General features: G+C 41.5%; 1 protein-coding gene across 7 annotated transcripts in view; it reads right to left on the minus strand.

Annotated features, from left to right (window-relative positions):
- Positions 1 to 1,103: 1,103 nt before the first annotated feature.
- Positions 1,104 to 14,433, minus strand: part of KIF13A (kinesin family member 13A) — a 108,808-nt gene continuing 95,478 nt past the window's right edge. For 4 of the 7 annotated variants that reach the window (XM_052697747.1, XM_052697746.1, XM_052697745.1 and 1 more), the window contains 4 exons: positions 14,202 to 14,353; positions 13,577 to 13,681; positions 4,056 to 5,145; positions 1,104 to 3,309 (listed from right to left, as the gene is read on the minus strand). In XM_052697747.1, the coding sequence (XP_052553707.1) occupies positions 3,026 to 3,309; positions 4,056 to 5,145; positions 13,577 to 13,681; positions 14,202 to 14,353 (1,631 nt within the window). In that variant the 3' untranslated portion in view covers positions 1,104 to 3,025. Of the gene's footprint in view, positions 3,310 to 4,055; positions 5,146 to 13,576; positions 13,682 to 14,201; positions 14,354 to 14,433 lie in introns of those variants that run through there. The other 3 variants (XM_052697752.1, XM_052697749.1, XM_052697751.1) reach the window with 2 other exon arrangements.

Here is a 14,433-nt window from a genome sequence, read left to right on the forward strand (position 1 = left end):
CTCACAGCTCCCGCAGGTTTATGAGGAAAGCTGTTCATAGCTTGTTTTCTGTAGAAAAAGCTCTCTCACTGCTTTCACACGGCCTCACCCTCCTCCCTGCCCTTCCTCAGCAACTTTAAACCCCTTCTTGCTGTTTGAGATTTCACACTTTCCAAGTACTTCAGTTTTTCTTTTCCGTGGGAGTTCTGTAAGAGATGAAGTTTCCTTTTGTAGGGGAGTATTGGAAAGGCTGAGGAGCACCGAGCCCAGGCTCCCTGTGCTTCTGCCTGCAGGAGCACACCAGGTGTGCCAGTTCCACAAGGGCTATGGTTGAATCTTCATAAAGGGTTTTGGGAAAAAAAACAACAGCTAACACACAGAGAACACAAGGCAAGGGCCATTGGACCAATTTAGCACGGTAGCCATCCTGCTAATTTAAGCGAGGTCATTCCAGTAGGTGAGCTCCTGCACTGGCACTGCATGCCAGCAGCTCAGACCAGAAGCAGCCACTCATTAGTCAGCATTACAGTTGGGGCTGGTTTGCTTTTTAGTATCAGTCTCATCGTGGGTCATAGATCCTGCTTCTTGGGCTGTTTCTTTTAAATGCTGGTTAAGACAATATTTAGGAAAGAGGAATGCCAGCTTGCATCTGAACAGTCACCACGGCTCTTTCCACTGGTTAAAAAGCTCAGGACAGCCACTGCTGCTCTGGCACTACCAACAGAAAGCCTACTTCTCACTGTGTGTAGCAGAGTTAGAGGTGCACACCAATGCCTGCAGTTCCACATTACTTCACTGCACTCATGACATACGTTGCTTCCAACACTTACCTGCGACAAGATGTGTTAATATGCTGAGTTTGCAAAACAAAACATGGGGTAGCATGGGTTAAGTCAAATGTTCGTGCCAACAGCTTGGCTTCTGTAGGTTTCTCTGCCATTCATAGACTGTACACTCCAGGAAGCACTCGAGTGTTTCTGAACCAACCATGTGTTCTGTATTCCTAAGGGTAGCTGATGCTAACCTGGTATAAGTTCTGTAAGAAAAGGGCCACATTAACTTCCAAAACTGTTGTCCTCGTCCACTACAAACAACTTATGCAAATGTTCATGCACACACGCATATATTTTCAAAAGCTTTATAAAAAGGTTAAAGTGACATCTAAAATTAACTTCAAGGTACTTGACAGTGTTTTAGGATCATCTGTGCCTGATAAAATACTTCTGTGTAAACAAGTTTTTCCATTATGGTAAATTTTTTTCCAGCAACAATCGTCGTTAATGCACCAAAAGCAACTCCGAGCGGACTCCGAAAGCATGAGAAAGATGTCTTCTGCAAAGCCCTTCATTCCACCAGAATCAACCAACACAAGCACATCGGTATCCTGTTTCAGTGCTGGCAAAAGCCATGTCAAGGGCCAGCACAACGCTCTGCGCCTGCCCCCTTGGCACAGCACCTCCCAGCTGCCTGGATGAGGGTTGTACGTCTTTAGCAGTGCATCTGCCTTCCAGGAACTTGCCCGCTCTCCCCTGTCCACAAGCTCTCGGTGCCCGTGTGGTTCTCTGGCAGGAGTCACCCAGCTCTGCTCCCCTAAGAAGGGAAGGGAGGGCAGCAGATGAGGAAGGTGTATCCACACAGGCTGCGCTCATCTTGTGCCACAGGAATCAGCCAGTGTTCATACAGGTTAACATCATCAGGTGCTCCACTCCCATTGCAGTCCTTCAGCATTCTTACAAAGTATTTTGCATCTGAGCACCATCAGCTAGTAATGGCATTAAGCTTATTATGTGACCATGGAACCTAAATGTATCAAATATAAGCAAAACGATGTCTTTAAAATCCCAAGTCAACAGTCTGTATTCTAACACACAATAGGTCTGTACCAATTAAATACAGGATTGGCAGTACATAAATTACAGTTCTTTACAGCAAATAGTAACACACTAGAGTCCGCTTACTGTACACAACAATCAGAGAAAGAACAGCAGCTTGTCAGTAAGGTCCCAGGTATCGCAGTCACCCACTTGCTCAGAACAACGAACAGGTACAGCAGGCCACTCACGTCATTCATTTTTCACCATGTTACTTTACAAACATCCAAACACTTGTACAGGCATCTACAGTATCTACACGTGGAACAACCTTCGTAGGAATTCATGAGCACCAGACACAAATCCCTCCATCATTCCCCTTATTAACATAAACTTTACAGATTAAAATTACTTTCGCAGGTTCTATTTCATCTTGATAATAACCAAGCAAGTAACAAGTGCAAAGTCTGCAGTCACAATCCATCTACTGTGTCTTGTTTCCCCACTTCCCCCCCACGCCCCAACCCCCCCCCAGACAAACCCCAAAGCGTTGTCCTATCACATCCTTGCAGTAATACTGTTTCTGCAGTCAAACTGCCTGGCTGGTTTATGGTAACACACAAAATACCAGACTAACAGCTTCGGGCATTGTCAGTCACCTCAGTACAATGCCAGTTCATCAGCACAGTGGCAGGCCTCTAGGAAGACAAGAAATATGAAGCAGTTGGATATTTCAGTGTGCTTAAACACAGAACATAAGGCTGCTTGGTGCCCTGTGACTGAAAGGAAAATGGCACCACGTTATCAGTTAAAACATTTACAATAGAAAGATAAAAACAGCAAAACGTGTCAGTCTGAAACGAGTTCTTTGGTAATGAAAAACAGCAAACCGTAGTCTTTTTCCAAACATGGATTTACAGCCTGCTTGTCCACAATAAAATATTTCTACTTGTTTAAAATATATCTCCCACGTTGGTGCATAACAAATAGTCCAGTACCTCAATTATCTACACATCAGCTTTAACTGTATTTTAGTGTGCAGCCGTATCTGCCCACTGGCAGACAAACTATAGATACACATTCATATATATATAATATATATTATTTATAAAAAAAATTAGAGAAGTCAAGGACCCTAGGGAATACGCATTCTGTACGGACAGATTTAAATGTACAATACCTTCCAAAGTTTTCCACACAGTGATATGTGTAGTAAGTGCAAAAAATACCGCAGTTCAGTTAATCCACGATTTCCTGTTCTCTTGTTTCCTAGAAAAAGCAGAGGCCGCCGCATCTCCTGAATGACAGAGGCCTTCTCCTGCTTTAGGAGTGGATGGAGAGCCCTGAAGTACAGAACTCCTCCGCTTCTCTGAAGTGGAAGATGCCTGAGACCGCCAAGTGCTGCTGCATTTCCTCGTGGACGCTGGTGCTTTACTGAGGCGCCCGGGGCGCACAAACACCCCGTGCCGTGGTTTGCAGTGGAAGTACTCTCTGCCTTTGACAGTCCCGTCGTGTTTCCCTTCAATGAAAATAAAGGCACAGAATTAATTGTTGGGATGTTCACACGTTCATTAGACGTAAAATATTAATCTAATAACAAACAGTTTAAAAAGCCACACGTCTGCTCTTTTTCAAAACAAATAACTCTCAATTACTTATGAAGTTTAGTACTTACCTGTCAAAGAAACTTGTAGTATAAGCATTAGTATCTATTAAACTGCTAAAAAAGCCATCTTTTCAAAACACCTGAAGCCATTCTCTGTAAGAATCCCTTAGCATTTACAGAACACAGGCTCTTTTTCAGACCTCGCCAAACAGAAGTCAAAGAAAACCTGTGCACTGTAATTAAGTCTTTACCTAGTAGAAAAATAAGTCTCTCTGAAAGCTACAGGCAGCAAACTCATCTGACAAGCAAAGTCCATGGCTAGCACTGCCTATGAACCTGGAAGTTGAAATATATCTGCTGATTTTAGGCTTTACTTATTTTTTTTCTTTTGTACCTATAAACAGATGGGTACCAATGGGAACTACTAGGACATGCAAAGCATTATTTTGCATTAAGTAGAAGAACAGGGCTTTGAGACAGCTAACGATCTTTATCAAAGCATCTCTATAAACAGAAAGCCTGGAATGCTGCGTTTCAGATGTCAAGTGATTACGAAATTGCAAGTTTTTCCCCAAGGGTGAACAGAGAGTATGGTTATAATGCAACTTTAAACAGATCATAGTAACAGCACAGATAATCCAGAGCATAGTCAGCCTTACCTAACTGAACGTTTAGTTCAACTCCAACCCAGATGCCAGCTGAAAAATCCACCGTTCCAACATATCTCACTGTGCCCACCTTATTGCTTCCAACACAGACTTGCTCACCCACTGCCACCCAGCTAGGCAAGACATGGGTTTGATCTGCAGAAGCACCGTCTTCACAGTCAGACCCATCCAAGTGGTCCTTCCCAGTAAAATCATCTATGGAAATATCAGGATAAGTCTCACAGTCTGAAGTCTCTTTCACTACCAAAGGCCTTCCCGCAGCATTTGCAAGCTGACTGCCTGCTGTGGCAGAGCCCAGCTGGGTCTCACACGTGTCCTGCTCCTTGCCAGTTCCTGGGGAGAACTCCGAGGTGCTCAGTCCATTGGAGGACGCAACAGAACAGGGCTGTGGAGATGCTGAGTGGTCAAAGTCTTTTCCATCTTCGACACCCATGAACTCCGTAAATGAGTGATCTTCAACAATCTCCATTGTGTGCTCCACGGTAGCTTCACGTGCAGAAAATTCAATCGTATGACAAGTATTTCTGCCATCTGAGGAGCTTAGAGCTGAAAGTGATCCAACTCTGGGTAACTGCTGAGAGCCCGTGTCAGTGGCACTGAGGGACAGTGGAACTCGTTCTGTTAAGGCACTGTTTTCTTTGAGTGGTAACACAGGTAACTTTTCTCTCGCTAACTCCTTTTCTGCCTCACAAGATTCCTTGTTCAAGGATCTCGTATCATGTGCAAGGGATGATCCTGAAGGGTCATTAGAGTCCAGTTCCTTTGTGTGACAGGCTAGCTGGTCTGTGCTATCACTAGAGGGAATAAGCATGTCAGACAGAGTAGCATTAGAGGCACTGTGGGAAAAATAGCCACTAGTGATACTGCTAGTGGTGGGGCTGCGGGATACCTCTTTCTCAAGAGCACGTGAGCTCATGAAGTCTGATTTAGAAGAAAACCACTCCCTGTTTTCCAGGCTAGCATTGTAAACACTGAAGTCAGCAAACTCCTCTGGTACGTAAGGTCGGAAACTTTTAAAACTTTGTGGGCTTATCAGTTTCTTATGAATGGCCTCCAACTCACTGTCCTCCTCCTCAGAATCCTGCAAAAGAGAGTCAAGTGGTATTAGCAGCCTACAGCAGTAAAGTTCTCAAGAAAATTAACTATACTTGATTTTTCCCTTCTGAATATGAAGAGATGTGCACATTTAGTATTCCTCAGCTGGAGAAGAGAAGCTCCCTCTGAAAAGAAAAGTTGGCAATGTAACCCTATTCACATTATCTGAGCCATTCAATTTTTAGAAAATAAAGATTCGATCCAAATAGTCCAGAAAATATAAAGCAATATAGTTGGGCGTAAGGAAAGTTTGCATTAAAAAGTTAGATATTCTCATATTTTCATCACATTCTGTTTTTGAAAGCCATGTATTACAAAACAATTCTGCTCATTATTTGGGCTTATTAAACCTACTGAAGATATCTGATAGAACCACTTGACTATCCAACAAAATGGATACACAGGAACAGAGAAGGGCTAAAAGGGGCTCCGCTGCAATGCTGATTATTAATCATTCTGCACAATAGGGTTTTCTATTCATCTCACACCACTAAGGCAAAATAGTGTTACTTACTCCTAGCTGTCACACTTGAACACATTCACAATGCTTGAAAACAAAGGCAAAAAAAAAAATCAAGGAAGCATTTATGTGCATTCACATACATATTTGGAGGGAAATACGTGACTCCAGTTAACCTGACAGAATTTGGAAGCAGCTCCCCCAGTTTCACAATGGGAAAGAGCAATGATATGTGGTGAAAAGTCCAAATGTGGCTTTCACAGAATGCATAGGAAGCTGAGAACAAGGGGTTTGAGGACGTCAGTTTGTCAGGATGCATCTGAGCAACACCCCAGCAACACGGCCATGCAGCTCTCCTCAGGATGAAATACAGTAGGCATGACTCCACATCCAGGCTTTTCAAACACTTCATTTCTTCATTTAAAAACGTGTGTTTGTATGCATGTGTATGAACACACATATATCTCATGTGTGCACACACAGATACACACATGCATGTATTAAACGATTCATTTATGATTAAGTCCCAAGAGCATAATATTTAAAAAAAAAAAAAAACCCAAACCCAAAAAGCCTGTTGAAATATATAAAAGTTTAGAAGAACTTAAGTGCCTATTATTTCTTTATGTGCAATATGTATTTCAAATACTAATCAGTGCAAGTCTCAGACTGATCCTGCACGATAACCAAAGCAGTTTCACACTTTCTCCTCTTCCATGATTCATGGCAGGTTTCTGAAACACAATAGTTAACCAGATGATCAAAGCACACAGAACCAACACGTTTAAAGACAAAAATACTTAAGAGGAAATTTCCTGTATTTCATAATAACCAGGACAAAAAGTTTCAGCATGATTCATCTTAATGACATTCTCTTGACCTTTACAATGTTATATTTTCTATCAGCTTTCTTTTCTACTTCAAGTCACTTAATCCCCTGCTGAAGCTACTTCTAACACAGTAATAAATAGAATATATATCAAATGTCTCTACTTACATAGGCCCATCATTCCTAGGAATTTCAGATCTTACCTTACACCACATAAGGCATTTTTGCCCATCTGTGATGATCTAATAATACAAGCAAGACAAGGCGTGCAGGTGAAGACAATACCTCTTCATTAGACTGTTTTAACCAACTGGACAAACCCCACTGGCTTTCAGACTTAAGGAAGACATGGCCTCTGGATATCAGCCTCATTTTGGGTACACAATTAAAGACAGCATGAAATTAGCATGCGATTCAGCAATTATCTTAGGATTACTGCCTAAAGTTCTTTCAGTTTGCATCAGGACTACAATAAGTGCTTCAAATTCACTTGCTGATCTCATCTATACTTCTCAAAGTTTTATCAAAGGGAAGAAACTGAATCACACCCCTATCTTTAATACAATACAGTATTCTGTACTGATTGCATCTTCTCAGTGCCCCACTAAACACCCCACTGAGTGTAACAAGTATTCTTAATACACCTTAAATTAGACAAATGTTTAAAATATTTGACAGACGAGGACAGAAAGTCAGACTCCTAAAGAAACTCATCACATGCAGGGAAAGAACTCATGCTACCATATTCTTTTAGTAAATCTTCTACCCTCCCTTCAATTTTCACTTCCAGGTCTTACATTACTTATATTTTGCAGCCTGAAAAATCAGAACTCAGAAAATTTTCACCTGCTGTAACAGATAACATACCTAGATACTTACACACTGCCTGTCATTGCTGAACCCACTGCAGACATGTCTGTATGAATCTCTCTTCTGCTTAAATAGCCTTGTATAACAAAGCCTCTAATATGTAGGCAAATAGATTTGTTCAGCTTGCTTATGTCAGAGTGTTCACAGAATTGTTTATGATGGAAGGCATCTTCAGACCGCAAAGTCCAATCCTCTCACCCAGTCTGGGTCACTAGAGCAAACTGTCCAGGGCAGTGTCCATGTGGGTGAATTTTGAGCTTCTCCAAGGATGGAGGCTCCACACTCTGCACAATCCGTTTCAGCATTTGACTGTTCTCACAGTGAAAGAAGTATTTCCTTATGTTCAAGTGAAATCTCTTATTTCAGTTTGTGCCCACTGCCTATCCTGCCACTTGTACTATTGAGAATCATATTATCAAGGTTGGAAAAGACCTCCAAAATCATCCAGTCCAACCACCCCCCTACCACCAATTTTGCCCCACTAAACCACGTCCCTTAGTACGACCTCTCAACATTTCTTGAACACTTCCAGCAATGGTAACTTCACCAGCTCCCTGGACAACCTGTTCAATATCTCACCACTCTTTGGGAAAGAAATTTTTCCTAACATCCAACCTGAATCTCCTCTGGTTCAACTTGAGGCCATTATCTGTTGCTCTATCACTAGTTAGTAGGGAGAACAGGCTGACCCCGACCTTGCCACAGCCTGCCTTCAGGAAGCTGTACAGAATGATAAGGTCACCCCTGAGCCTCCCCTTCTCCAGACTGAACAATCCCAGTTCTCTCAGATGCTCATCATAAGACCTGTGCTCCAGACTCTTCACCAACTTCACTGCCCTTCTCTAAGCATGCTTCAGGGCCTTGATGTCTTTCCTGTACTGCCGAGAAGGATCTGCCCTTTTTTCACTCCCTCCCATTAAGTATTTTTTATGCATTAAGATTCCCTAAGAGCCTTTTCTCCTCCAGGATGTACAGTCCCAGCTCTCAGCCTCTCTCTCCTCAAATGCCAGCTGCACCAAGTGCAGTGGTGACCTTTGTAGCTGTGCAATGAGACTCACATCAGTAAGCCCTAATCTTCCCTGCACTGCAGAGCCCAGAACTGAACACAGTATTTCAGACACAGGCTCAGCAGAGCTGAATAGAGAGCAGGAATCTCTTCACTCAGCCTGCTGATGATGCCCAGTATAACTGTTGGTTTTCTCTGTAGCAAGGATATGTTCAGATTGCCACAGGCAATCATGGCTCACGGACAGCTTGCTGCCCATAAGGATTTCAGTGTCCTTTCAGCCTTGGTCCTGGTGATAATCCTCCCCAGATGTAGTGTTTCATATTTCTACTTGTTGAACATGACAATATTCTTCTCTGCCAAGTTCTCCAGCTTGTTGAGGACCTTCTGAATGGCAACATAATTTTTTGGTCTACCAGTTGCTTCTCCCAGTTTTGCATCACCTGCAAACTTGCTGACGGTGTATTCTGTCCAGGTCGTTACTGAAGATGCTGAGCAGTACTGAGCACCGGTATTTCAGACAGAGACTAAGCCACTTGTTACACGCCTCCAAGAAGTTTTTGTGCTTCTGACAGCTCTCTTGGCCCAAGCAAGTCAGCCAGTTTTTAATTTACCTCAGCATCCACTTATTCAATCTATAAATGCTGGCCTGTCTACGATGATGACATAGGACATGGTGCCAAAGGCTCTGCGAGCATCAAGTTAAATAACGCTACTGTCCCCATATCCACTAAGCTAGTCACTGTAGTGTAGAAGGTGACTCATAAATCCATGATGATGACCTGATCACATTATTGTCCTTCAAGTGTTTAGAAATGCAGATCGAGGATTTTCTCCATCACCTTCTTACGAACGGAACTGAGGCTGACAGGTCTGTAGTGTGCTGAATCTTCCTGCTCTCTCCCAGTTTCCATGACCATTCAGGGGTAACTGAGAGCAGCCTCACAACAACACCAGTTACCTTCCTCTGCACTCATGCTGGATATGCATATACAGTAGTACAAGTGCTGCTCTAACTGGTGGCCCTCTGCCAAGGGCAAATCTAACTTGCTCCAAACTTTTCCTTGAGTCTCGGGGCCTGAAGTTCCTGCAGGCTTGTTTTGCAGGTAAATATGGAATAAAGACAACACTGTACCTCTACTTTCTCCAAGACATCTGTGACAATTCCCTTGTTCCATTCAGAAGCACAATTAACTGAAACGTCCACACAGGCAACATGTGTCTATGTGACAAAATCTCCATTCTAACTTGGAGATTTTTCTTTTTTCCCCATTTTCTCCCCCAAAACAAACAGAAGGATGTGCTAGCTGACCACATTTTTCTTTTATCCTACATTTTTGAAGTGATCACTACTCACTGACCCTTATCTGTAACAAGGCCTCATTTTCATTTCTGTAACATTCAATTTGTTTTAGAAGCTTACAGTAGATATAAGTCAGTCTCACTATCCATACAAGACAGCCTCTTAAGTTGAACAAAGAGTTAGCAGTGTCTTAAGATGTTCAAGTTGTCTAAATCTGACAAGTCCAACCAGATTTCAGACTATCTGCTCAAGTAATGGTTTGGCAGCTTTTGCTATTTATTTATTTCTCTAGGGAAGATTGATAGTGCTATGAAATGGTACACAATAGCTTTTAAAGTGATTTACATTATTGAAAACTCTTATTTTGGTCTTAAATTTATAGGTAGTCCCTTAAAAGGAAAGTGCAGAATTCATATCTACTTTGAGATCATCCAAACATAAAAGCACTGTGCAAAATCATCGTTTTGCATACTGAAGTTCACCTAATACTCATCTCTGATGGCTATTTTCCCAGTTAATCTGCTTACTCCTCCTCTTTCATCCTTACCTTGCAATTTTCTGCATAGAACAAAAGCTTTGTGAGTTTCAAAACACTACGGACTGTCATTTATGAAATATGCTGCTTTTTAAGATGTTACAAGAACTCTCCAAATAGTTACATACTTTGCAAAGGAAGTACCATGTCTGGTGGACAGTAAGCAAACACCCACTTGAGACCAAGAGGCATTTTCATAACAGTCTTCTGTTTCACCACAGAATCCTGCAAGCCCTGCAAGATGCCTCATCTAACTGGAAAAGAATTTCAGGGGACACAGGGATCATGCTTAGAATCCACCTGGATAAAAGTCAGTGTAAATGAGAAATGGTTTTGCAGACACACAGACATCAACAACACGATCAGGAGATTAATAAAATCACATTGCCAGTAATCAACAGTTTGGGGGTTATCTAACATCAGAAATCCAAAACCTAAGTTACAGGGATGCAGTCTCATTCCTAGATTATGGCATTTCCTTTCAGAGCACCTCTTGAGCCTCCTGATGGAGAAATTCTAAAAGTAAAGCAATTTCAGGGCCATTTAAATTCCTGCGCATTTCAGATGTGGGGAAAAAAGAAGGAAGCCTTGTACTGCTCAGGCTGCTGGAATAACCAAAGTATAAAATCTCTGAAAAACTGATAAATTGCAAGCACCCTCCTGGGAGATAACAGAAAAAACTATTTTATAAAACAGATCTAAGAACTGGTTACAGAAGGAATGCCCCAGAAAGAACTAAGGACATAAGATGACAAATCAAGATTTAGTAATAACAGAAGCAGAGTAAGCAGGAACAAAAAGCAGTTTCCAAACACCTGCTTAGTAACAGTAAGTTACTGAGTAGTAACCTAGTTTGTTACTAGTTAAAAAGTACTTAAGTTTTCATATCCCTGAATTATAGCTCTGAAGGAACCTCAAAGATGCCCATTTCAGTTTTTAATTTGAAGTTAATAACACTTATTTGGTGGTTGCACCACAGTTGCTTTGACATTAAGTTTATTGCCCACTGTCAGGATTTGCTCCTACACACAAAAAAACACAAAACCCAATCCTGAGACACATAATTACAGGCAGTATACAAATACAATCAGTATAAAGACATTACTCTGACCTTAGCATATTTCACTGTGCTCATTTTATAGAGGGCACACCCTTGTGTCAGACTACTTTGGAACACAGGTGGAAGTGCCACCTGAAATTTCAGGTTCAAAGCTGCATTTAAGGCCAAGTAAAGAAAAGCCTTTCTTAAGCCACGTAAGCCCTCTGCCTTTGACAGATGCATTGAATATTCAAGAAGATGTTAAGATCATGGCCAAACATGTGAAAAAGGCCAAATATTACTCTTATGTCTACCTAGATGCAAAATACAAGTCCCATTAAAATTATGGACTTCTGTATGTTTGGCCACTTTGTTTCTAATACATTTTATATACAGTACAATTTAAAAGATGCAAGAAAGAATCGCACTTGAAGCTACATCGATCCTCCAGTGATTAGTTAGGAGTAAGAGGCTCTGTGCTCTGCAGCAGTCCTTCAGAGTACAGATAAATAACGTGAAACCTTCACTTGCAATCAGAGAGGAGCAGACTGCTGAAGTTTCACGTGGAGGCACGATGCTGCCCAACTCATCTGAACTGCCCTCAACTCATACTGAGGACACTATTCTTCCACATGCAAGAAGCACTTACTCCAGCAGCCTAGCTAACACACAGACTTGCTCCAGCTCTGAAAAACACAGAGTAGCCTGGGAAGCCTTACAAAGGCTTCCTTTCTAAGAGATTAAAAAAACTCAACCAATAATCAAAAAATAAAAACACACAAAAAAACAAGCCAGAAACCATCATTTGCTAAACTCAATGCAAAAAGCTTCTCAATATCTTCTCTAGGACAGGGAGCAGCTGCTAGTTCTTACCTGCCTCCTCTGTACTCATTCCAGCAATCAGGCAGAAGAGCAGATCCAGCTGAAATATAACTAGCTCTATGCATAGTTTTTCACCTGGGTGGATCAGTCCCCTTAATATGGCTTACTATGCAACCAAAGAAAAACCTACGCTGAGGCAAGACAAGTCAGTGCAAGGGCATGAGCAAGCAGCTGGGAACTGAAAGTACAGCTCTTTCCAGTGCCTCGTAGGCTACAGTGAGTCTGAAGCATTCAGTGAGTTAGTTTCAGTCTAATTGGAAATGTCTGATGCAGGAGACTGCCCTTTTCCAGCTCCAAAAGCTCCTGCTTTATCTTTGGAAAACACCACAGGCAAATACCCACGTTAATTCAGAGCATGCATGGGGTGGGATGCTGCTTTGACTGAAGGGATCACAATTGCTCTGATGTTGCTAAGGAAGATTTTCAAACAGATTACGTTCTATGGGATGTTTTTCAACTCAGTGGAAGATTTTGCCTTCCAAATACCTTTCATGCTATTTGTGTCCATGACTCAGCTGACATACTGACTCACACCTCCTTATGGAAAAGTAACACGATGGAGACGAAAACAGCTGCAACACAGGAACAGCAGCCAAGCTTCTAAAGCATGCACCAGAACTCTCTCAGGAGACTTTGGTGCAACAATTGACAATAGAAATAACCAAAAGTGATTTTTCTCACAGCACGGCTATGTGGTAGGAAATGAAAATGCTGAACAGGAATCCCTCACTAGAACCTTGAGTAACTGCTCATAGTATTATTCAAGGGAAATAAATTCAAGGTTCCAAATGCTAAATCTAAAGCTCTGATTAGAGCAAATATTCACAGCCATCTTCCACAGCTCAAAAACCAAGTTCTTCATAAAGCAGAAATGATGCATCTTTTGTTGAAGCAGCATTGAGAAAACAACAATTTGACAGCTGAATAGAAAAATAAAAACCCTCCACCTAATTGCACCACCTGAATTATGATGAAGACAGGCTGCAGGTTAATTAAGAGCAGCAACCTTATTTTAGTGATATTAATCCCACACCAGGCAATTAGATCAAGCTTTTATAGCGTACCCACACCTAAATGCAGTTACTTACACCAAATGGGATCATTCCATTTACTCTGGGGTATAGTCACAAAATCTGGATAACATACAAGGCATATTAGAGTGACAACAATGTGATCCACTAAGCTACACTTTACTTGATTATTTGTGTCCTGTAAAAACTGAAGCCTCCCATTTTCCACCCTCCCCACAAGAGGAATCACATAAATTACAAAAAAAACAAAACCAAAAACCCACCAACAATTATTTCCAATTACAGATTGCATTTGTAAGCCAAGCAAGCAAGTGCTCATTATAATTATTAGCTATAATCACAAGTGATTGTACCCACATTACTCCTTTTCCTGCTGCAGTAGCAGTAAGTACCTAAAGCCCACCACCAAAGGGCCCTAAGCCCACCACCAGGCCTCGTAACAGAAGCTGGTACAGAACTTACAATCTTTTCCTCATGTATGCTATTGCTTTCTACAGGCATGCTGTTGGCATTACTTCCTGAAGGCACAACACAGCCAGCACAATGCACCTGAGATGAAGGCATACTCTGCAAAGGTTAAGACACACAACATATCACACAAACCACAAAGGCTAAATATGCACGTGAGGCAGAAAGGCATTAAGACACGACGAAAGCCAAACGCTCATAGTGGCCATGTGTGTCACCAAATCTCAAGTTAACAGGCAGAAAGACACATGTGTTTGCACTCTTCTCAACAGTGTTTTATGATGGAGAATAAAAGTCAGGCTTCTAACCACCACAGAATTACTAGAATCACTAGAATTACTAGAACTAGAATAGAATTAATTAAAAAAAAAAAAAAAAGGGGGGGGGGTTATTGTTACTTTTAAGTAGAAATACCCAGTAAAGGAGAATACTTACCAAGAAGCAAAACAAACCCAATACTTCAGGTAAAAAAAATAAACAATGAAAAACCCACCAAATATAATGAATTTTAACCAAATAATTACAAAACTGTATTGGAACAGAAGCATGTGGCAATCAGTTTGCCAAGAATGCAAAATTAGTTGATTCCACAAAGAACAAGGTAGCTTGCACATATTACCTCCTGACTAAGCAGAGGTCGACTTTCGAGTGGGGTCTTCCTTTTATGCTCCTCTTTCACTGGCATTAAGGGTTTGAAAAACTTGGGTGGCTGAGGAGAAAATGCTTTAAAAGGGCTGGCCATTAAAGCATGAGAATTCTCTGACGTGATACCTAAGGGGACAAAAAAAAAATAAATGTTCTACTTTGGTTCTTCATATCTTAACTGCAAGAGTAAGAATTCAAAATACTAG

The sequence above is a fragment of the Tympanuchus pallidicinctus genome, unplaced genomic scaffold, assembly GCF_026119805.1.
Source record: "Tympanuchus pallidicinctus isolate F22 unplaced genomic scaffold, pur_lepc_1.0 scaffold31, whole genome shotgun sequence".
NCBI classification, from domain to species: Eukaryota; Metazoa; Chordata; class Aves; order Galliformes; family Phasianidae; genus Tympanuchus; species Tympanuchus pallidicinctus.